Raw genomic sequence first — 24,603 nt, forward strand, 5'->3', positions numbered from 1 at the left:
ATACAACTTTGGAGAAAGCTGAAAAAATATTGAAGGAATATTTTGAATTAAATTTAAACCAAGGGACAGGGATACATATGCTTTGGGACGCTAGCAAGGCTTCTTTATCCAGCAAAGTGCTTATCAAAAGAAGATGAGAGAAGCAAAGAAAAAGGAAATTATGGATGAATTAATTAAAAAAGAAAAAGAATTGATAAAGAATCCTAATAAAGATGAAATAAAATAAAAACAAAAGATGAAATAAAAGATTACAAACACAATTTTCTATGCTAGTGAACCAAGAAATAGAATGGAAGAGAAAAAGATTAAGACAAAAGAACTTTGAATTTGCAAATAAACTGGTGAAATTATGGGCATGGCAGTTAAAGAAAAAATGAGAAATTAATGTTAGATCCAAATTGGAAGTGGAAGAGAAAATAATAGAGGATCCAAAGGACATAAGAAAACACTTTGTAATTGTTTATTTGAGTTTATATAGAGCTGGTAAAGAAAATAAATTTAAAACTTGGTCCCGACTTGGTTGAACGGTCTATCACAAGAGACCAGGGCCCTGCGGGATTTGGCATCTTTCTGCAGGGCCTGCAAGATGGAGCTGTTCCACCTGGCCTTTGGGTTGGTTTCAGTTTCTCCCTGATGTTTCATTCTTTTGATGTGATTGGTGGGCTACTTAAAAAAATGAGGCTGCAGTCTAAATTAAATTTTAAATTGTATTTTAATCTGTATTTTTAATGAATTGTTTTTTGTTTTTGTTGTGATTTTATTGGTGTTAGCCGCCCTGAGCCCGGTTTGGCAGGGAAGAGCGGGGTATAAATAAAAAATTATTATTATTATTATTATTATTATTATTATTATTATTATTATTATTATTATTATTATTATTATTATTATCTTTCCATGGGGACAGACGGGAGGGACTGACTGGGTGCCTCTGCAGCAACAGCCTGTGCAGAGCCCACGCGCCTCATCTTTGCCTCTCTGCCCCATGGCTATGGCTTGCAGGGGGCAGAGGCAGGGGCCTCGTGCCTTTCCAGGCCAGCCAGCTCAGGGACAGAGGAAGGTGGGGGCGATAGGAGCGCATCGCTCCCATTGACGCGGTCCCAGGGGGTTCCATTGCGGCTGCCCCCCCCCCACTCGTGCTGTGCAGCACGCCCCCATGGGCGGCATGCCATGCCCCTAGAACACACACCACGCCACTTTGGGCGGTGCACCACACCCCAGTATACGTGCCCCGCCCCTTTGGGCGGCGCACCACGCCCCTGGGATGCATGCCAGCGCCACCCCCGCCTGCTCCCCACCCCCAGTGCCGGAGAATGAAGCTCCGCCACTGGGCCAGCTGACTGGGGGTTGGGCAAAGCCAGCGGCTGGAGCAGGGTGTTTAAGGCAGCCGCGAGGCAGAGGTGGTGTGAGCACCAGCCAGAATGCTTGCTGTGGCAGCACCGCAGTGAGCAAGCCTGGCTAAGCAGAGCCTCAACTCCCATGCAGCTTGCGGAGTCACTCTGGCTACAAACTAATCCAGAAAGCAGCAGGTAGACCGATGATCTTGTATGACCTACAGTGTCTCCCAGCATGTTTCCAAGCAGAATTCAAAGTGTTGGTAATGACCATTAAAGCCCTAAATGGCCTCGGCCCAGTATACCTGGAGCGTCTCAACCCCTATTATTCAGCCCGGACACTGAGGTCCAGCTCCAAGGGCCTTCTAGCAGTTCCCTCCCTGCAATAAGTGAGCTTACAGGGAACCAGGCAGAGGGCCTTCTTGGTAGTGACGCCCACCCTGTGGAACACCCTCCCATCAGATGTCAATGAGATGAGACATCCGAAGGCAGCCCTGTACAGTCAAACCTCGGTTCCCAAACGCCTCCGTTTTGGAACATTTCAGCTCCCAAACGCCAAAAACCTAGAAGTGTTCCAGTTTTTGAACTTTTTTCGTTAGCCAAATGTCTGACGCGGCTTCCACTTAAGTGCAGGAAGCTCCTGCGACCAATCAGAAGCCGCGCCTGTGTTGTCAAACATTTCAGAAGCCTAACGGGCTTCCGGAATGGATTACGTTTGACAAACAAGGTTTGACTTATCAAGAAGTTTTAAAAGTTTAATGTTTTATTATGTTTTTATATATGTTGGAATAATAATAATTATTAATATGGAAAAAGTGCTGGACTAGGAGAGCCCTTGGTCTGATCCAGCAGTTTTTTACACACACACACACACACACACACACACACACACAATTCACCATAGAAATGTATAGCACAAAAGCATTTTTTGTTTCCTCACTTGTGCAAATTCAACAGTAAGCACCATAAATCAACTTTTCAAAATTTTTAAAACAACTGTGTCTAAAGATAAAGGCAGGCTGCAACTTGGGAAGACAAGTTAGCTTTAATGTTCATGTTAGGTGGGGAAAAACTCTTCCAAGGATGCAAGGAGTGAGAGGTGTCTAGCTCACAGCTGTTCAGTCCACATTTGCCATAAAGGTTATGGGAAGTCGCTATAGGGCAACTGCAAAGGGTATAGCAGCCTGTATCGCAAGTCATGCCACAGCAGCTTCTTTTCCAGGAAGGCAATTGTATCCAGGGTTAGCACAAGGGTCTCATACTTCAGCATACTGTACACATTGAGACCTGTGAGAAAAAAGACACAGGGGTCAGGCTGTATCTGTAATGAGACCTGGCCCCAAACAGCTGAAGGGTCGCAGGAAGGGTGGGGCCAGTGAGGAGAAATGTCATAGTATCTGCCTTCCATCCAGAAGATCCGAGGTTCCATCCCCAGCATCTGCAGGTGGACAGCCTGGAGTGTTTTGTTTTTATTTACTGAATTTATATACCGCTCTAGACCCGGAGGTCTCAGGGCGGTTCTCAGAATAAAAATAGAAACAAGCCAACAACCACCACCCCTTTCTAAAAACCTGGAGATACTGAGCTAGATGGACCCCCAGTCTGAGTAGAAGGCAGCTTCCTATATCCTTGCACTACAAGCATACTTGGCTGAAAGTACTCAGACTAAGCATGTAGTGAGTCATTCTGCAGAAGGCCCTGCCCAGTCTCCTGAACCCCACTCACCTACGGCTGGCAGTACTGTGATGGTTTTAAGGCCTCTCGTTGCAGCTTTGATGTTCTCAGATAAGTCATTGCTGGAAGTCAGAAATGGAAAATGATATATGTTTTGCAGGTTCAGGTCCAGGATTTGTCGGGTACAAAATACTAGTCATTCCCCTTTACATTTTGGCTGGGTGGTATGCAATTACAGGGGTGGTCGTCCTCATCTGCCTCCTTCTGTCCCTGCCTCCTGTCCCTGCTGGAGTCTGCACTAGAGGCTCATTGCTCAAAAGGGGATTGAGCTTATTTAAGAAGAGTCGCTCTCGGTTTGGAAGCCTCACCAAGATTACAACTGTTCCAAAATGTTTGCCATGCAATTCTCTTGCCGCAAAATAGAAAATATTGCTACAGTGCCTTAAGAAATCAATGTCTTATAGCTGTTGCAGGCTAAAGCGCACTTTGCAGACAATAACTCTGTTAAGTCTTTCAGTCAGTCTGTAGGGCAACCTTTGCCAAACTGCTGCGCTCTGGATATTAAGACTCCAGTTCCCATCATCCCTGACTATGCTTATGCTGCCTGGGGCTGGTGGGAGTTGGGAGTCCAACATCATCTGGAGGGCACCAGCTTGGGAAAGGCTGCTTAAAGCATTGCAAGTCTCTCTGCTGTGTCAATATGAAAGTTGTTTGCATGAATTTTAGTCAAAAGAACACTCTGTATCTATCCCAGAGGCACAATGAAAAACAAGCCAAACAAATGCACTTCAACGAGGGCTTCAAGTTTCAGGGCCCTCCACTGTTAACACAGCAGCTTAAGGTAATTGTGCCCAAATAACAAAGTGCCTAACATGAGTCTGACCAAACTGTGGGAGGGAGTGGAAGACAGGAGTGCCTGGCATGCTCTGGTCCATGGGGTCACAAAGTGTCAGAAACAACTAAACGACTAAACAACAACAACCAAAGTGCCTAATTTCCAACCTTTACAAGAGACACGTTCTTGCATACCTAAACAAGCGTGCGACATTTATGACGAAGGGCATTTCAAACTTGGATGAAATCACAAGGGACATAGTTGAAACTTGAGCCATTTTATGTAGAGACACATTCTGACACATAAAAGCTACCTAAATCCATAAAGCTCCACTACGAATACCCCCAGCCACATGACTGAAGCTAATGCTATTTTTCTTGTTTACATGACCAAAAAAAACACCTTCCACCTTGGCTGGACATTTTGTGTTTTACGATGCAGTCAGTGATCTCTGAAGAGACCTTCTCCATCTCAACCTCACGGAATGCACCATGGAGCATACCAAGGCATACTCTAGAGAACAAAGCAGGTTCCCATGGGCCAGGCCTGATGGATCTTACTTTCACCCTGTGTGAACCAAACACTGAATGTGACTGCACAATTCAAGAGATCAGTAGTGGTGGGTACTTCAAAGCAACTTGCTGGGACACTACTGAACTTTTTATTCCGGACCGCTGAATAAGGTTCTGCTGAACTCTAGGGTTCCTCAGTTTGAAAACCAATGGCCTGGAGAAAAGTTGTCACAAACACTTGGGCCATTTCTGAAAGTGTTCCCATGGCTCAAGACAGCAGCAACCTCTGGTCAAACCAACATCCTCCAAAACCAGACATGAGTGTCTCTAAAGCTCTGACCCCAATGACAGACTGTATCCTCAGCCACACCCCCAAACAGAACCTGAAGAAGCAAAACTCACACATCAACAATCAGCACTGATTCTCCCCAGTGTCTGTAGCGAGCCAGGTCCATCAGATACTGTGGGTCAGAAGTTGGCATATCTAGAGAGTCTACAACACGCAGATTATCCTGCAGGCAGAGAAAGAAGAAAAGAGCCGAAGGAAATGAACTCTCTATTAGGCAACAATAAGCTACTTCTGCTAACAATAAGCTACTACTGCCTGCTAAGGTACTTCTCCCATGATGTCTGCAGCTCTCTTCCAGGGCACCTGTGAGGTGTCACAAAAGCCTTTCCTGAAAATCCCAAACAAGTGTTTGTAGCTGAGTGGCAGAGCACATGCCTTGCATGCAGAAGGTTGCAGGTTCACACACCCCCTTTCCCACCCCGTTAAAAGGATGTCAGAGCTGGAAAAAACACTGTCGGATGTTGTACAGAGCTACTGCCACTTTGAATAGACAAAAAGCAACTTGAAGGACCAGTGGTCTGACTCGAGGAAAGGACAGCAGAAGTAAAGCCTTCCCCAAATCCTTTGGCTTAACCCTTCAAATTATTCATTCTGAACTAGAACAAAGCCCAATTACATGAAACCTCACTTGCGGGGATCTGCCATTTCTACTTATGCTAGTCAGTAAGGCTACATGCACATTGACCACCCCGTATAAAACAACAGCAGCAACTACAAAGCAGCAACAATAACAGCAGCCAACTCACGCATTGGAATGAATGAAAAAAATAAGGGGGGAGGTGGGAACCAATGCAATTAAGGTGGTAAGGCTTAAAATGACCTCAGAAATGCCACATAAATTATATTGATCTTCTTAGTGTCTAGCCAGAACCTGCTTGTTATGTTAGGAGAAAGGCGCACAGAGGCGGGTGGGGAAGCACAGTATTTCTGTTTCTAAAGTAACAAATCATTCACTTTCCTTAGCCTCACTACTATCAGGGATCAATAGTACCCCACAGGTTAATGAAGCCCTTTTACAAACCTGATTTGTTCCCTAGTTAGAAATCCTTGCAACCCAACAAAACTGTTCCTCTTTATGATTGCTATTATTTTGTGCAAAATTTTTGGTTACTGTGACCCCAATTGCATTGGCAAAGGACTGCAAGCAACCTGCACCCTCACTTCAGCAGGTGGACAGACGTAATGGGGTCTTCAGATTCCCTATGTTACAGGACTGCTGTAGGATATCCTATAATGATGTTTGGAAACCCTGTAAGTACTATATAACAACTAAGTAATATGACTACTGCTAGACAGAGATAAAAAAACATAACTACAGAGTCCAGTTCCAGGCCTTAAAAAACTAACCATGAGCCAACCCTTTGACCAGTCACCAGCGTATTACACTGGTAATAACTCTTTATATTCACAAAGAACTGTGGCTGTGTGATACCTGTGCCAGTTTGGTTGTCAATGCCACCTTGAGTCCCAGGACACGCATTTTCATGGGGATCATGTAGTAGTAGCTGGTGGGACCACGAGGGCCACAGGCAACACCACCTAAAAGCAAGAGCCAGAGAAGTCTATGGGGCATTAGTGGGAATAAACACATCATCTTGGCTGCACACTAGCAACCTTCTGAAGGGACAGTGTTTGGGCTCTGCTGACAGAGCAGTGTTTTGGGTATCTGCATCCCAGCCACAAAAGGGAACAGCTACTAGTGTCTCCAAGGCTTACAGAGATGACATATCCCACAGTGGTATGAGATGGAGAGAGAGATCATCACGCACCACCATGCCACAAAGGTGACCGGATACTGCCATGCCGGGCCCGTCCGCTGCCCTTCTGTGCCCAGGGTTTTCTGCCGCCACCATGCATCTCCGCGCGAGTCTTTGTCTTGGCATAACTCTGGAAAATTAAGGCAGGTGAGACTGGTGTATGCTGCTCTGGCCAAACACAATCAGAATGTTCAAAGTCTGGGCACAATTTACCTCAGTAATTCTTACAACAACCTTGTAAGATTAAAGAATTGCTTTCATAGTGGAATTCATGGATGTGGCAAAATGTGGAGTCTTCCCAAGATAAACAAATTGACTTTGGACTTTTAACTTCATTAGCAAAGAGTGGCCCTCCCTCTACCACTGCCTATTATTTTGCCCCCTTTCTTGCCGGCAAATTGTCTGCCCCAAATTTATCCCTGCAAAACTCCCACTGAACCATGTTCTTCCCCATATTGCCCACCAGCTCCTGATCTTCCAATTTCTATACTTACAATTCTCTTGAAGTTCTTCTGCCAGATGGCCACTGTGTGTAGAATATCAATGCTGAGGGGAAAACACACAAACAGCAACAAGAAGCAAGAGTTAGCAAAAGATCTGGGAAATGGGAACACACCACACTAAATGGTTAAAATGGTTCAGAATTTAAACACAAAATATTTACACCAGTCCCTTTTGCCACAGTAATTGAAGCCTCCATTTTATCCAAGGGAGAAGAGATGGAGGATACCAATTGAAACCTGGCCTAGGAAAGTCATGAGGAGGTAAGATTTCAACTTCTGTTTTGGTGTTAAATGCTCCCTAACAAGCTTAGCTAATACAGGCAACTCACATTTTAGGCACAACTGATATGCACGCAATCACGCACATGTGCACAGTGGCGAACCCAGAAATGACCCAGAAATATCATAAAAGGCGTCACTAAAAGGGCAGAACAGGAGCAGGGTGGAGCAGGGGCAGAGAGGGGTGTTTCAATTGCATGCAATGACCCGGAAAGCAACCCCCACACAAATTGGGAGTTGCTTGTAAAAACGAACAGAAAAGCCCAGACTCCCGAAATCACACAGCCAAATTTCAGGAACCATTCAAGGCATCTTATCCCTTGGAACATAAGGACAGGCCCAGCCTGGTCTATATGATTGCCAGGTGCTCAACTGAATGATTCCTGAAACTTAAGATCTGCATGTCAGCCTTTTATGTATCGTAACCAATACTCCCTATCCCTTTTCTGTTACAAATTTCCAACCTGCCCCCAACCTTCACCATCACTCCTTGATGCATGAAATGCTTTATGAGAAATCCCCACGCCCACTTTTTGACGAGTGATGGTCACTTCCAGCCCATCTCTGCAAATATCTAGTAATTGGTAATCAATTCTTACCGGGGCATTACTGCAAACACATCAGGATGCAAATCTGTCAAGCCCACGTGCCTGGCGTCATAATGCTTTAGGGACTCTACCCAGGCCTGAACAGGTGCAAGGTGTTTGGGGATGTCAATGCTGCATTTCCGCAGGATGGGCTCACTAGAGACTGTGTCAGGATACTTTTCTAAAAGGAAGCATGGGGGAAAATATGTGCAGGTGTGATTTGGGGCAATCTTGCTTGAAATAATTTCTTTGAAACTTGTAAGGAAATTCACAAAAGCATCACTCCATATACATTTTTACAAGGCCATATGCACACATTCCTGTTTTATTTATTTGGGACTCATTACTGCAAAGAAGAAAGTTAACATCTTATCCAATTTATAAATGCTTTCTTAATTGTATGCCTGGAGGAAATGCCAGGTGACTATTTAAAAGCCTGTGTTCCCCATAAGCTCACTGTGAGGAAGTTCTAATGTTCTGCCAACAATTCTCAGTGCCCCTGACAACTGGCCATGCAATCTAGGACTGATAGAATCTAGGTGCCCTACAACATCTAGAGGCAACAAGTCTGTTCTAGTCGTGAAAAGGCCTTACCTTTTAATGAAGCTGCATCTGTCACACTAGCTGAAACACCAGGGTTGCCTAGAAATCCTGTCTGGTTTGACAATGTACACAAAGGCTAGGGGAAGAAATAAAAATGGAGTAAGATATCTGAAGGTACCGACAACTCAATCAAGTAGTAGAGTCCTTTATGTTCTTGGGCTCTATAATTTCCCAAATTTTAAATTGGTCAGGCAACATTTACAGTATTATTAAAAAGGTCCTCCAGAGGTTGTATTTCCTGCGTCAACTAAGGAAATATAAATTGCCCCAGGAAGTGTTGATCCAATTTTACAGGCAGCATTGAAACTGTTCTCGGTAATTCTTTACTGCTTGGTACAGCACAGCCTCCAAGATAGACAAGAAAAGGCTCCAACGAGCAGTAAAAATTGCAGAAAGGGTAATTGCCTTCAATAGAGACACTCTATGCTACCCGAGTTAGGAAGAGAGCAGAGGGAAATGTTGCAGATCCTTTGCATCCCGGTCATCATCTGTTTGATTTACTTCCATCTGGACGTCGCTACAGGACTTTATACACAAAACTGGCCAGGCACAGGAACAGTTTTTCCCCTTGTGCCATTAAATTGTTAAATTCGTAGTTGTGTAGTGGAAGGGGAGGTCAGTTATGGTGGGGATTCTTTGCTGAGTCATTGTATTGTTAGTGGAACAGTGTTTGGATAAGGTATAAAACAAAATAAAAAATATTCCTTCCAGTAGCACCTTAGAGACCAACTAAGTTTGTTCTTGGTCTCCAAGGTGCCACTGGAAGGAATTATTTATTTATTTATTTTGTTTTGACTATGGCAGACCAACATGGCTACCTACCTGTATAAGCTATGTTTACATTGCAATGTAGCTGAAGCAAAATTCCAAGTATGCTGGAAAATGTACTTGGCCAATAAATTATTCCTTATTCCTTATTATTATTCCTTATAGCTCATTTATCATGGATATGGCTTATGCTTGGATCATCAGACAGAATGCCAACCTGGTGCCACCTCTCTCAACTTAGCCCCAAATTGCAGATGTTTACCATAGTGTAATTCCACTAGTTGTACCTCGGGTTACATACACTTCGGGTTGTGTACTTTTCGGGTACGAAGTCTGCTAACCTGGAAGCACAACCTGATGCGCGCGCGATTTGCGCGTGTGCAGAGCGTTTTTCGCGTTTTTTTTTCCGGGGTTGGGGGGTTTTTTCGGTCTGCGCATGCGCAGAACGGATTGTTCGGGTTACGTACTGTAACCCGGAACGGATTAAGTACGTAACCCAGGGTACCACTGTAAACTGATGCATAGGGATGAGGCTGTAACTAATGAATGCATAACTTTTTTATCATATTAATCCCATTATCCTTACCATCATCCTTCCTCTTTAACACCCCCAATTTCCCCACACTACTGAAATGTACATATATGCTCACTGAGGCAGAGGCCTGACACTTTTGCTTATTTTCCCCCTTTTCTTTGCTTTTCCATTGCTTATGTTCACTTGTGATGCTGTATATAAAAATGAGTTACAACACGTTGATGCTTTTCGATACATGTGCTCACCATACTGTCAAAATGTTATGACTTTGCCCTAAACTCCTTTTAGTGGCACACTGCAAAAAGGTAGCACTCCCTGTCATGAAAGCTCCCTCTGCCTCATAAGTCAGTTCTCCAAAAATGGTTTTGATGAGTAGTCCCCACAGACATCCATCAAAGTTGCTTTGGGTATCTCAGGACTGAAGTGGATTGGGTTTGCATAGCAGGTGGATGTGCAACCAAGAGAAGACTCAGAAAAGATAACACCATGCACTTCTTTACACAGCTGCAAGTACATCTGTGTAGGGCTTCACCTTGTTCTTGTTCCCTCTGTGGCTATATTCACACGAACAGTCATACCTCGAGTTACGGCCACTTCAGGTTGCACAATTTCGCGTTGCGCACTGTGCTGAACCCGGAAGTACCGGAATGCGTTACTTCCGGGTTTCGACACTCACGCATGCGCAGAAGCGCTAAATCGCACTTTGCACATGCACAGAAGCGCTAAATCACGCTTTGCGCATGCACAGAAGTGCCAAATCGCAACCCACGTGTGCGCAGACGCGGTGCTGTGGGTTGCGAACGCCGTGGGTTGCGAACGTACCTCCCACATAGATCATGTTTGCAACCCAAGCGTCCACTGTATTGAGAACTGACTGTGAATATAAAAAGTAATATTCAAGACAAGGCAAAGAAAGTCCCTTTTCACACAAAAATAATGAACTTGCTGCTGTGATATGTGGTGATCAACACAAATATGTTTTTTCAAATACTCATTGTGAATTTTGCACATAGTTTAGAAACCAATAAAGCAAACATAATGGGGGATGGGGAATCACATTTTGATGGACAATAGACATAAATAATATAAGTGGCTAGTGTATCTTATACTTCACAGAACAAATACAAACATAGGAAATGAGCTGAAAAGAAGGAAATGGGGATGCTTAAAAATATTGATATAACTACAAAAATAATACTGTCTTCACATATTACATATGTCTGTGGAGGCTGTCAAGGAGTGTAGCAGCTTTGCCCTGTCCATATATTCAATAAGATCTCTCCAAAACACCCAAGGCTTCTGGCTTAACCCTACCAGGCCTCTCCAATGCTGTTCTTCCACTTCTGAACCATGGCAGTACGTGCTGCCATGAATAAAAAAATTAATAGCGTCTTCAATTTTATTTCCTCGTTTCCATAGCCCCCCCCCCCAGTTAATGGACACTGCCATTCAAATGGTGTGCAAGCACAGCGTCTTGTGATTATGTGGAGTGAGGCTTACCAGGGCCCATGGGGAAAAATACTTAACTGAGGTTCTCCCCCACCCCCCAAAAAATCCGGCCTGCGCCCATGCCAACCTCCCCCACAATATTTTACTCAAGCTGGGGGCCCTGCTCGTTTATTTCACCAAATATTGATAGTAGCGCCAGCTGAAGTCCAGCCTGAACAGGTTCGCCAAGTACAATCCTCATTTCATTTTTTAAAAAATTACAGTACGGACCCCTGGGCGTGTGGCCGAGGGCGCTTTTCGGAGGAGGTTAGGGGAGGGGAGGCCCCCGCTTCCCAAGAACCACCGGGCGGCGGAGGAATAGCCCCATAGCGGCCTGGGCCGCTCTCTTGCCGCCCGTTCCCTCACGCGCGCACCGTCGCCTCACCCGCGAAGCGACTCCCCGACTCAGCAGCTGCGCGCAAAGCCGGAACATCACAGCGGCTCCCGCGCCTCGCCCGGCGGCAAACACAGAGCACGCGCACTTTAACAAAAAACTTTCGTCCCTGGCCGATGACGTCAGTCGCGAAAGGGGCTTTGCTTCATGTGGGCGCACAGGAATTTTCATAAGAGACGCCACGCGACTGACCCTTCCGCTCTAGGAAACGGCTTTCCCTACTTCCGCTTCCGGTGCTTAGATGGCTTTTCAGCGTAGAAAGAGTCGGGGGACAAGACTAGAGGGACCTCTCCGCGCATTTCCGTTTTCTAAGGACCGGAATCATAAGAGACTATAGATCCAAAAAATGTTAGACTCGTTTCTGTGCAACGTGCGGCTGATGACGCCGCTCGTGTTCTTGTTTGTTTCTAACCGGAGGGGGAGGGACCGAAACTGAAGAAGTGTGCAGGCACACGAAAGCTCCTACCAGGAACAGACTTAGTTGGTCTCTAAGGTGCTACCGGAAGGAATGTTTGATTTTTTGATTTTATATTTTGAAGGAAGAGAGACCGGGGAAGGGGCGGGGGGTGGTCGAGAGATAAGGATGCCCCCCCCTTCACCTGCAGAGCTTTCCGGGCTGCCTTGCGCAGGTCACCGTTGTCTCACCTTGGCCTACCTCTTAGGATTGTCGTGAGGCTAAAAAGCAAGCGGGGGAGCACTATTGGGGCCGCCCCTCCTTTGGATGAAGGGCGGAATAAAACCACAATAGTAGAGATGATTACGACGACGATGGTAAACGATAAGGAATTGTGCTTAGCCTGTAAGAAAGAGCAAGCGGGTGCTGGGCACCTGTTCCTGCCCAGGTGCTGAGGCTGCGTCGGACACTCCACGCCCCAGCCTGCCGGCCCCCTTCCCTGGGAAGCCCAACACACACACATACACACACGGACTTGGAAGCCTTTATAAAGCCCTAAATACTTTCCTTCTACTCTACGGTTGTACTACAGTGGTACCTCGCAAGATGAATGCCTCACGAAACGAAAAACCCGCTAGATGAAATTTTCTCACAGTACACAAACTGACTAACACACTTTGGAAACTTACTCCCTTCAAAAGGGAAAGATTCACACTTTCTTGCAGAAAGCTGTTTTTCTAGATACATTTCAATCAGCTTTGGTACAAAATCTGCTTTGGTCACACTGTATGATTACCTCTGTCAGGAGAGAGACAATGGAGATGTGTCCTTGTTAATTCTCAACCTCTTAGCTTTTGATACCATCGACCATGGTATCCTTCTGGAGCAGCTGTCTTAGTTAGAGGTGAGTGGCACTGTTTGCACTGGTACCTGGGGTCTTCAGGGTTTAGTTTTATCCCTTATGCCACAGGTTTTCAACCTTTTTGAGTACATGGCTCCCTTGACTGATGTAAACAGAACTGGGGGGGGGATTCCCCCCTTCACATTCCTGGAAACCTACTGTTAATAAAGTGTGTGCCCAAGGACTAACAGAATAATGTACAACCTCGGTCTCTCTTCATAATAATAATCATGTAAAATGTAATATACTGTATTCTATTAATGTCTCTAAAGGGATGCCTAAGAAATACCCTATGAAATAATGTAACAACAAAGTGAATGTAGCCGAAGTGAGAGCTTATGTGTATAAATGTAAAAATTGTTGCCATTATGACATGTCCGTTATAGGCAGCCCCACACTGCCATCTATTGAGTCTACACCAGGGGTTGTCAACCTGGTCCCTACCACCCATAGTGGGCGTTTCAGGATTCTAGGTGGGCGGTAGGGGGTTCTACAGCACAAGCTGAATACTCCATCCATAGAGCACTGGTGGGTGGTAAGGAAATTTTACCATCCAAGATGCATTAGTGGGCGGTAGGTATAAAAAGGTTGACTACCACACAACCAGGACAAATAGACTTTATTAAGAGAGCCATTCAAACACTCTGACACCCAGCCACAAACCAAGGCTGATGCCCCAAGATAATGTCCCAAAAGTTCACGCAACAATGACTGCCAGGAATGCCTGGACATGCCATATTGTTTCACACCAGCCTTGCCTCCAGCGTGTCTCCTCCTGCAAAACATAATAAAGGACACGGCCATTAACAGAGCATTAACAACTTTTTATAATGTATTTTTTGTATTTTGTATTTTTATCTATTTTGAGGTAAACAGGATATCATTGTATTTCCTATACCTTTATCTACAAACTAGCACATTCCCCCCCAAAAAAAAGTAAATATAATTTTGACAGCAAATGGTTAAGTCTGATCATGTTAATTTGGAAAATGTGCCCTGTATGCGGGGCAAGTTTTCCAGCCTACTAAAATGTACAGGGGCAAATTTTCCAACTATACTTTAAATGGTAAAACACAGGTAATAAATCTTGCTTGTTACTTAATATGTATTTTTTATTGTAAACTAAAAAGGCATAATAGTAGGTAAGATAATAATAGAGTAATAGAGAAAGTGATTGGATATAGAAAACAAATGCCACTTAATCTTTCCAAAAACTGTCACTTAACAATTTTACAAAGACAGATTCTTTTTAAACAAAAGTCATCATTGAATCACAGTGAACGCAAACAAAAAATGTAACATCCCCTTTGGTGCAGTCTTCATGCGCCCATTTCTTGCATTTTGTGCACCGCACCCACTTTTCTTTTGCCTTAGATTTGGCATAAGGTTCAAAGCAATAAATGCATAAACAATCTTCAACTTCATCACTTGAATGTAAGCTTTTTGAACCTTTTTTAGGATTTGATTTTTTTAATGCCTTTTAAATTTGAAGATGAAGGTGCCGCCTTCTCAAAAGGCCTAACTTCTTCTGGTGTAGGACAAGTTTGTTTGGATGTAGAAGGAACGCCTTCTTGATAAGCAATAGGGAAAGTTTGAGTGGAACTCAAAGGAACAGCTTCTTTGGAAGTGCTAGCCTGCATTGGTGTAGAAGGAGTTGATGCTTTCGATGGTTTTGAATTAAGGCTATAAACAGCCAATTTTTCTGGCAAGTTTGAAGTCTGTTCAGGATTGTTGGTGCTTTCAAGATTTGGTAGGCCTACGGCAGGAGCTGGCCTGTCAGTAAAGTAAGATAGCATAAAATCAGAGTCTGTAAATATTTCAAGATTCAGTGGGAAAATTCCCAAAACTTTAAAACCCGCCATAATATTGACTGGTGTTAATGCCAGTGGAGCAGCTCTAGCCAAAATAGACAGGATATTGTAAACTGTCATAGGTCTTTTATTTGTGCACACCCAGGCATCACAAGCCGTGTTAATAATAAGTTGTCGGCAAAATTCAAAGTAGGCCTATGTTTTGGTTGTTGTCGCTACGTTAGTGACCACCCTAAGTGGGTATGTAGCCTACTTACTTGCCATGTTTTTGCGTATCCTGTTGGCAGCATGTTTGGAGGAGGTATTGCAAGCGGTGGTACTTCTGGCGGTGGTACCTACTTCTGGCAGTGTTCCTTCTACTTGAGGCAAGAAGCTGGGTGCCATGATCAAGGGAAGTACGAGTCCCGCTCTATTCTGCCATGGTCAGACCACATCTTGCTCAGACCACAATTTAAGAAGGCTATTGACAAGCTGGAATGTGTGCAAAGGAGGGTGACCAAGATGATCAAGGGTCTGGAAACCAAGCCTTATGAGGAGCGCTTGAAGGAGCTAGGTATGTTTAGCCCGGAGAAGAGGAGAGTGAGAGAAGATATGATTGCCATCTTCAAATACCTGCAGGGCTGTCTCATGGAAGATGCAGCAAGCTGGTTTTTTCCTGCTTCGGAAGCTAGGACCTGAACCACAGACCCTTCAAGTGTCCCTATTTTCCAGGGGCGTCCCTGATTTAGAGAAGCTGTCCCAGTTTCTGATTGGATCCCGTAATGGCCCACTTTTCCTTAGGACGTTCCTATTTTAATTGGAGAAATATTGGAGTGTATGGAGTTATCCGACCCCCGAGCTGTCTGAAGGCAATCCTGTATAGGGAAGTTTTTTTAAATGTTTTATTATGTTTTTATATATGTTGTAAACTGCCCTGGGGCAACCCAGTAAGATGTGTGTGGTATAAATAGTAAAATTATCATCATGGAATGGGACGTCCCCATTTTCATTGGAGACTTGTTGGATGGTTTAGAACCAATGACTTCAAGTTATAAGAAAGAAGATTCTGACTAAACATTGGGAAGAGTTTTTGTGATAGTAAGAGCTCTTTGACAGTGGAACGGACTCGCTCAGGTGGCTGTGAACTCTTCTTCATTAGAAGTTTTAAAGTTTAGAAGTTTGATGGCCATGTGTTATGGATGCATTAGTTGACCTTCCTGCATTGCAGGGGGTTGGACTAGATGACACTTGGGGTCCCATTTCTATCATTCTATATCCCCAAAATAATTTTTGCTGCATTAAATGCAGCCAAATGTATCTAAGGAATTTTGTTCTTTAGAGATCAGCATAGCCTGTTATGTACTGGACACTTCCTATTCCATTTCTCCCTCACCTTACAGGAGCAAAACCTTCGGTTTGGTGTCCATTGTTTATCATACTCAGAGATGGTACATTCATTTCAGTGGATGTACTCTGTGTAGAATGAAGGTATAAAAGGTAAAGGTAAAGGACCCCTGACAGTTAAGTCCAGTCACAAACAACTCTGGGGTTGCGGCGCTCATCTCGCTTTACAGGCCAAGGGAGCCGACGTTTGTCCGCAGACAGTTTTTCCGGGTCATGTGGCCAGCATGACTAAGCCGCTTCTGGTGAAACCAGAGCAGCACACGGAAACGGCGTTTACCTTCCCGCCGGAAGCTACTTGCACTTTGACGTGCTTTCAAACCGCTTTCAAACTGCTAGGTTGGCAGGAGCTGAGACCAAACAACGGGAGCTCACCCCATCACAGGGATTCGAACCGCTGACCTTCCGATCGGCAAGCCCTAGGCTCTGTGGTTTAGACCACAGCACCACCCGCGTCCCTTAGAATGAAGGTAGTCTGAAGCAATTAGATGGTATTCTAGAGTTGTGTACACATCATACATTCAAAACACAGTGTTTTCCCCAAAGAATCCTCGGAACTGTCATTTCTCCTTCACAAAGCTACAGTTCCCAGCACCCTTTACAAACTACAGCTCCAGGGATTCTTTGGGGGAAGTACTGTGCTTTAAATGTATGGTGTGCACAAGGTGATTCTGATGCGCAAAGAGCTGCAGGCACCAGTCAGGCAATGAAGCCTAGGTACACATTAGCAGCTTGAAACACAGTGAAGTTGCTTGCAGTGGCTGCATCTGAAGTCATGTTTATATGTTGCTGTACACACCAGAGATGAGGTGGAGATGTCTTCAGCTGATGTGTGTTACCTGGATTGTCTCCCTGCACCTGCAACCCCATCATGAATCTGTCACCTGTGCATGTGAAATGACTGTCTGAAATGTCACACATCAGCTTAGCCACAGTCAAGTGGGAATGTTTGAGGGAAACAATGTTTCTCAAGAAGCTAAAGGATACCTATGGATTGTGGCTAATGTCTTGCATTCTCAGCTCCAAGCACTAGCAGTGGGAGCACACTGGAGCCAGAGCCAATGATAATATGTACACAGTCTAGTATGTTTTTCTAGCTTGCTGCTCTTGGTAGGTTTTATCTTTGTTTCCAACTTGATAAAGGGATTAACTCTTCTTCTGAGTTAAACAACTGTCTCAGCATTACCAACTTCGCCACTGCCTAATTTCCCCAGATTTCAAAACTCCAAATCCTAGATTGCACCCAAGTTTTTCATGTGCAAGTTTAGTGATCCCTCTTAAAGGAACCAGCAGAGGGCAGTCTAACATATTTTTATGTTCAAGCAAAAAGTTTCCTAGAAGGCACTTTTCAGCTTCCACATGATTGGCAAGAGCTAATTAGAAAAGGAAAGGTGCCTGTATGAATTTCACCTCTTGCATAGTGCTTTTCATGTGTAAATGAGTTATCTACTTCAGGTTACACACTCCCCTAACCTTGGGTGTACCCAGGGGGGGGCAGGGGGAGCTGCCAAAAAAAATATTAAATGGTTATAGGCAGCCTAAAAGGAAAAAAAGCTCAAGACTGGTCTTTCTCCCCCTCCCAAAATCTCAATAACAATTGAGCTCTTCCGCTCTTGCCGAGGCAGTTGGCCACTCTGTGTGTGTGTGTGTGTGTGTGTGTGTGTGTAGCGCCGGCTGTTTCCCCCTCCCTCATGCCGACAAAGAGCTGGCGTGCCTATCAGAGACCGGATCCTAGCCTGCACCCTGCTTGGTCAAATGGGGTTGCAGGCTGAGACTTGGGCAGTGTCAGGGGGCGAATTTATCGTTGCCGGGATTCATCGTTGCAAGGGAGCTTGGCAAACTGAGTTCCCTTGCATGGTGAGTAGTTCCTTTGCGAGGACTGAGGATCCTGGGAAACTGAGTTTTTCAGCCATTTGGGGCTTTCTGTTTTGGGGGGGGGGGGTTATGTTTTTTAAAGCTGTTTTTGTTTTTTGAAGCTGGTTATGTTTTTGAACCTGAACGACCATGGCTCCCCCCCCCCCCAGTTTTGATCCTGGGTACGCCCCTGCTGCTAACCCAGAAATAATGCTTCAGGATAAGAACAGAAATCATGCTCGCGGGAGGCCCCATTAGCTAAAGTGGTGCTTCAGGTTAAGAACAGTTTTAGGTTAAGAACAGACCTCCAGAACGAATTAAGTACTTAACCCGAGGTACCACTGTATAAGGTGTGGCTGCCCCAGGCATTATATTGAAGCTTCAGTCAGATTGACATGACAAGTGAACAAGCAGCAGAAACAGGGATGAAGAGGAGAATGGGATGCACAATGGAAATGAACCCTTTCACATTGACTGCCTCAGCTTCCCTCCAGCTTCTTCAGCATGGAAGTGCACAAAAGGGTAGCAGAGCCTTGCCTCTCCCACCCTCAGTCAAGGACTTTAAGAACAAAGAGAGGGAGGAGGGAGATTTTTTAAAAAATTAAAAGTTGTGTGACTTTCTTTCTCACTTTGATCCTTTGATATGGTTTTGTATGTATTGTGGTATTTTAGGCATTGTGACTTGCTTTTGTTTTTATTGATTGTAGATTAGTGAATTTATGTGTAAGTAGTATTTGCTGATAATCTTGAGAGTTAATTTTATTGTGTACTAGTACAGTGGTACCTCGGCTTACATACGCTTCAGGTTACATCGCTAACCCAGAAATAACGCTTCAGGTTAAGAACTTTGCTTCAGGATAAGAACAGAAATTGTGCTCTGGCGACGCAGCGGCAATGGGAGGCCTCATTAGCTAAAGTGGTGCTTTAGGTTAAGAACAGTTTCAGGTTAAGAACGGACCTCCGGAAAGAATTGAGTACGTAACCAGAGGTACCACTGTATATTCTAATGGACTGTTGAATATTACTTCATTTGATATAAACTGCTTATTTTAAAGCTATGTTTTTATTATGACTTTCTGTATTAGATTAGATTGTTATAAGCCTGAGTGATCTTTGTGGTATATTGTTGTTGTAAACTGCTTTGTGTATACTAATATAGAAATGCAGTATACAAATGACATGTGAAATGAAATGTTACGGGGTGGAGAAATGGGCCCAGCTAGTTCCAAAGCAACATCAGGGAATGGAAGCCGGTGTCTCCCCAGATGTTGGTGGACTGCAGCTCCTGCCATCCCTGGCCGTTGGGTTGCTATGCAGTCATGTCCAGTAACTCCTGCTACCACAGTAGAATTTGGCCAAAACATGATTATTATCATAGAATCATAGAATTGGAAAGTTGGAAAGGACCTTAAGGATCATCTAGTCCAACCCCCTGCAATGCAGGAATATGCCTCTGTCCCATATGGGGATCAAACCTGAAACCTTGGCATTATCAGCACCACCAACCCTCTAACCAAATGAGCTACCCAGGATGGCGGGGGTTGTTGCTATATATCAAATTTCTATACCATCCTTCATCCAACAATCACAGGACGGTTTATGGTATGGATGTCCAACTCCCACCCACCCCAGCCAGGATGACCAGCAGTCAAGGATGATGGGAGATACAAGTCCAGAAACACCTGGATATCTGATTCCCACCATCCCTGGCCACTAGCTTCCTGAAGGGACAGGGAAAGGCAACTTGACAAAAGCTAAGCAGGTGGTGTGGGGCAGAAGTGACTGGAGGGGGTAGCACTGCCTCTAAAATCCAAATGTGCCCATGGACCAAAATAAGTTGGGAATTCCTGTTGCAAACACGCCCCCCACCCATGACAGCTTCACAGTCAATCCAACCCCAACCCCAAATCCTTTGCATGTGGGAGTCCAAAATGCAGTGAGAAGTTGATCCTGTTTGCTGCTCCTTAAGCAAGAACCTTCTCTTTCCATTCAAATACAGACATCGATTTTCCTTGTGTTTTCACAGCCGGTGCTGGTTCAACAACGGGGTGGATGATTTGAGCATGAAATATCATGGTGGCAAGGGTGGCCAGATTTTAGATACCTGTTGGTGTGTAACTTCCGGGAGCCACTGGCAATATTCTGACAACAAATATTTTGGGTTCTTCTTATTCCTACCCATTGCCCCCCACCCTGTACATTTCAACTGAAGAGAAGCAGTTTGGGTCAGATTAAAAACATTTGACCCAAGAACCAAATACACTGAGGAATTTTCTGCTTTCCAGTGAAATGGAAATTGACTCAGTGACACATCAACTTCTAAGTTAATAATTCCAGACAGAGACCATGTGATTTCCTCTTCCTCAGTCATCTGGCTACTTACGTAACCCTACAGTGACTTCTGCGAGGGGAAGAAGTCATTTTGCAAGGGATGACAGACAACCTATTTTATTAGGCTGCAATATTTAATTGATTGAACAGATAAATCCATTTTAAAATGTTAGATCAATTTAAAAGCCCCTCCTATTCACTGGAGGAGCATATTTTTACAGAAACTTGTTTTTAACATAAGTTCTGCCGATTTGTATTAAACAAGATTACAAATTATTGTTGAAACAAATAAAAAAATTCCTTCCAGTAGCACCTTAGAGACCAACTAAGTTTGTTCTTGGTATGAGCTTTCATGTGCATGCACACTTCCCCAGATATTCTTGTTGCCATAAGTCTGTTCTTTCCTGGACACGTCGTCTTTTTCAGGACTGAAATGTCCATCCGGGCGGATTTTTTAAATGACGCAAAATGTCCGGGTTTTTTTGTTCTGGAGTTTCATTGGTTGGTTTTTTGTTTCGGAGCACGAAGCAGCGGCCTATGGTCCACCGCTCCCTGCCTGCCTGCAGGTGGGCACCCTGGGCGGCGCAGCTAGGGAGCTCCATCCGCCCAGGAGCGGCAGCGGCAAGGGGCTGCTTGCCTCCCCGGAGCGAAGGAGCATGAAGCTCCTCTCCATAATCCAGCGCATGTTTGCAGGTCCTTGCAGAGCCAGGCAGAGGCCCGGGCCAGGTAGATAATGTGCCCCCCCCCCCTATTTTTTACCCTGGGGATCTCCGAAGTCTTATATATAAGTAAGTATATAAATAATAGTGCTTTTTAAAAATACATAAGGAAAAGGATTATTTTAAGTATTTACATTTAAATAATGGTGAGCGATTGTGAATATGCTGACTGAGGCCCCCTTTGGAATCAGAGGCCTGAGCCAAGTGGCCCATATGACCCCCCCCCTCTGTTTGGGCCTGGCTCTGATCAGTGAGAGGGCTAAAACCTCCCATTATCCCTGACCCTCGGCCATGCGGGATGGGGCTGAAGAGAACTGGAGTCCAGCAACACCTGGAGAAACACTATGATTAAGATTTTGCTTGTGTTTGTGTAACTGATTACTCAATATGGTGATCTGGCTCAAATATATTAAATCAGTTAACACATGCAGACAATAAAGTAAAGTACAATTGATAATTTATTAGAGCACCAGATTCCATGTACTTTGTCTTATATCAAAGCAGTCCCAGGCTTGTCTGCTTCTCAGCACCCAAAATCTATCCAAGTCCAAAAGTATCCAAGAGCAAAGAGTTCCCCGCTGGCTCCAGAACACAAAGCAACATCTTGGCTCTAAGGATGGCATGTTCAGGGCCTCCTCTGACATCAGTAGCCCAGGGGCAAGTCCAGAGTCCAGCCAAGACTGTTGGGAAGCTTCCTGTTGCAACCATCTATCAAGCCACCGGAGGCCCAAACAGGTCCATAGTTTCCACCACCAAGGAGAGATGCTCCAGGAAGGAGCTGATGGACACATGCAGAATACGGGCTTCATCTGCTCTCCATCGACTGCAAAAAATAATATATATGTATATATTTTGTGTAGACTGAAACATAAAACGTCAACACTTACACTACACTTAAGAGTCCTATGAACATGCCACTCCTTCTGCCAATATCCTCATTCTATTCCAGTCCTTGAGCTTCCCTTTGACTCTTGCCAGACACAGGGCACCTGGTCCAATACATTTTGATGACAGAAAATAGACTGTTTCCCTTAATTAATTTATTCTTATCATAGCACCACCTGAATGTAAAGGACTCAACAGAGAGGATGGGAGGAATTATTCTTATTATCCTCCTTCTCTATATAGGATCAGCAGCATGTATACCACTTTACAGAAAATACGAGGGGATCTGCATCCCACCAACTTTCACTCACTAGCAGTGGGCACAACCCCCCCCCCCTTTTTGGGGAAGGGCCCCAGCTCAGTGGGAGAGCAGCCACTTTGCATGCAGATGGTCAGCCCCTGGTAGGTCTGGGAACTATGCCTGTCTGTCCCCCTGAAAAACTGCAGATGATCCTGTGCTAAATGGATGATAGGCAGATTCCTACATCCCCAGGAAGTTGTCCTGTATGAGCCTCACAGGAGGTTTGCAGAAACACACTGATCCAAATGCAGGTCTTGCTCAGCACACCACTTTATTTTACTTGCACCCCACTCTTCCTCCAAGTTATGCTCAAAACAACCCTGCAGGGTAGGTCAGGCCAAGAAGCAGACTCATTCCAAAGGGTTCAGCTCCAAGGGCCTTCTGGCGGTTCCCTCCTGTAAGAAAGAAGGTTACAGAGAACCAGGCAGAGGGCCTCCTCGGTGGTGGCACCCGCCCTGTGGAACGTCCTCCCATCAGATGTCAAGGAGATAAATAACTATACAACTTTTACAATGCATCTAAAAGCAGCCCTGTATAGGGAAGTTTTAAATGTTTTATATTTTTATATCTATTGGAAGCTGCCCAGAGAGGCTGAGGCAACCTGGTCAGATGGGCGGGGAACAAATAATAGAATTGTTGTTGTTGTTTAAACCCTGGTTCACGTCCAACATGCCATCCATTACGGTGCCACCTTGTCTCTTGTGCAGGAGACCTTCCAGCAGGCTGCACCCAGGACTCAGAGCCCATCATCTGCCCCGAATGCCACCACACCTTGCCTCTTGTAGAAGGGGGTGCCAGAACAATACTCACACATGCAAGATGTCCTCCGTCACGCCCAGTTCCTTGCTGATCCCTTCTTTGCGGGGCTCAGGGTCAGGGGCCAGGGAGCCCAGCACAATCTTGGCCAATGATGATGATGGGAAAGGGATCCTCAGCTCACAGATGTTGGGGGTAGCGATAAGGAGCATAAAATGTACAAGAATGTTTGTATATTGGTTACTGCCTAAACAAACAATGCAAAATTAAGAGGCAGTCCTATATATATATAAAAGAAGTAAGTTTTTTGTTCCCTATGGCAAGGAGTGCTAGGATGGGAAGCATCCATGTAATCCACCTTGTCTTAGACACACACCAGTGACCTTGCTTCATTTAGCTCTTAAGGGAGAGAGAGAGAGAGAGAGAGAGAGAGAGGTTGCATTGGAAGTAAGCAGGGACACCGCAGGGGCTTGAACCCCGTCCTGGAAACCAGGAGCGCCGACCACCAGCGTCTTTTGCTTTTTTTTTGGCCAATGCAACAAGGTGAAAAGCAAAACCTGAGAGAACACTCTGAATACAGAATGTTCTCTCAGGAAAAAAGAAAACCCTTAAGAGTTATGAAGTTGCAGACAGAACACAATCGAGGTTGTATCCCTTGCCAAGCAAGGGATATTCACCTAGATGTGTTCAAGTCACCGAGTGCCATGTTGACTGCCATTAATTTGCAGGGCAGAACAGAGAGACTGGTCCCAGTCTTCAAACTCTGCCTTTATGCTCACCTTTTTGTTTGTCCCTCTGAAGTGTGAATCCATGGGCCTGGAAGTTCCTTCTGCTGGTCTGTGAAAAGCAATCTGGACTCATTAGTTTGTCCCCAGCCCTTTCCCGCCAATTCCAGAGAAATGTTTTTTGAACATAGCTGTTCTTACTGACCTGACTTCTGCAGGAAGAGCTGGCTTCACCTGAGGGTGGTGGGCTCTTGGGCAGAACTGTGAAGAGATCAAGCGGGGGGAAATGGAGAGGCCAGCACAAAAGGATTGTACTGAAAAAGATGACTGAATTATGGAGTGTGAAGTTCACTTGCAGTTAAGTTTCCTGAAGGCTTGCAAAATTCTATTTCTCGTGTCCCTGAGATGCACCTGGAAGAGACTAGGGTCTTCAGCAGCCCTCCCCTCCAGACACAGGAGCAAAAACAGCCGGTTACCTAAAGCAGCGCAGCCAAGATGCAGGTGTCTCTCAATCCTACACTGCAGATGTTCACTTGATGTATCAAGAGCTCTGACACTGCCTCTTACTTGGCAATGGAGCAGATCTGCTTCCGGCACAGGTAGCTCTGTGAGATCTGTAAAAAAAAGAGCTGCAACAAAACAAGGATGGCTGTCCCACCAAAAGATGTACCTTATTGTGTGGTGATGGCATAGGAAAGGGCCTCCCCTGCAGCGGTGTCCCGACAAGAGAAGTCCCTCCAGGTAGAAGCACGGAGAGCGACTGCATTAGGCTTTCGAGTTCACAGCTCTTCTGAAAATGTGATTGAATAACCCAGTGTTTTTCAACCTTTTTTGGGCAAGGGCACACTTGTTTTATGAAAAAAATCACGAGGCACACCACCATTAGAAAATGTTAAAAAATTTAACTCTGTGCCTATATTGACTATATATA

At 44.9% G+C, this 24,603-nt stretch overlaps 1 protein-coding gene and 1 long non-coding RNA gene across 2 annotated transcripts; both read right to left on the bottom strand.

Moving 5' to 3' along the window:
* Positions 1-2,357: 2,357 nt before the first annotated feature.
* Positions 2,358-11,696, bottom strand: MRPL4 (mitochondrial ribosomal protein L4). The gene is made up of 9 exons (XM_033173445.1): positions 11,607-11,696; positions 8,422-8,506; positions 7,840-8,008; positions 6,953-7,004; positions 6,471-6,588; positions 6,134-6,240; positions 4,755-4,864; positions 3,057-3,127; positions 2,358-2,618 (listed from the first exon to the last, which is right to left on the bottom strand). Exons 1-9 carry the CDS (start codon positions 11,652-11,654, stop codon positions 2,473-2,475), a joined length of 906 nt encoding a protein of 301 aa, XP_033029336.1. The 5' UTR covers positions 11,655-11,696; the 3' UTR covers positions 2,358-2,472.
* Positions 11,697-23,725: 12,029 nt separating this feature from the next.
* LOC117060819 lies at positions 23,726-24,006 on the bottom strand. The gene is made up of 2 exons (XR_004428036.1): positions 23,878-24,006; positions 23,726-23,784 (listed from the first exon to the last, which is right to left on the bottom strand). It is a non-coding gene; the product is annotated as an uncharacterized LOC117060819 (long non-coding RNA).
* Between the last annotated feature and the right edge of the window lie 597 nt (positions 24,007-24,603).

The sequence above is a fragment of the Lacerta agilis genome, chromosome 16 (genome assembly GCF_009819535.1).
Source record: "Lacerta agilis isolate rLacAgi1 chromosome 16, rLacAgi1.pri, whole genome shotgun sequence".
NCBI classification, from domain to species: Eukaryota; Metazoa; Chordata; class Lepidosauria; order Squamata; family Lacertidae; genus Lacerta; species Lacerta agilis.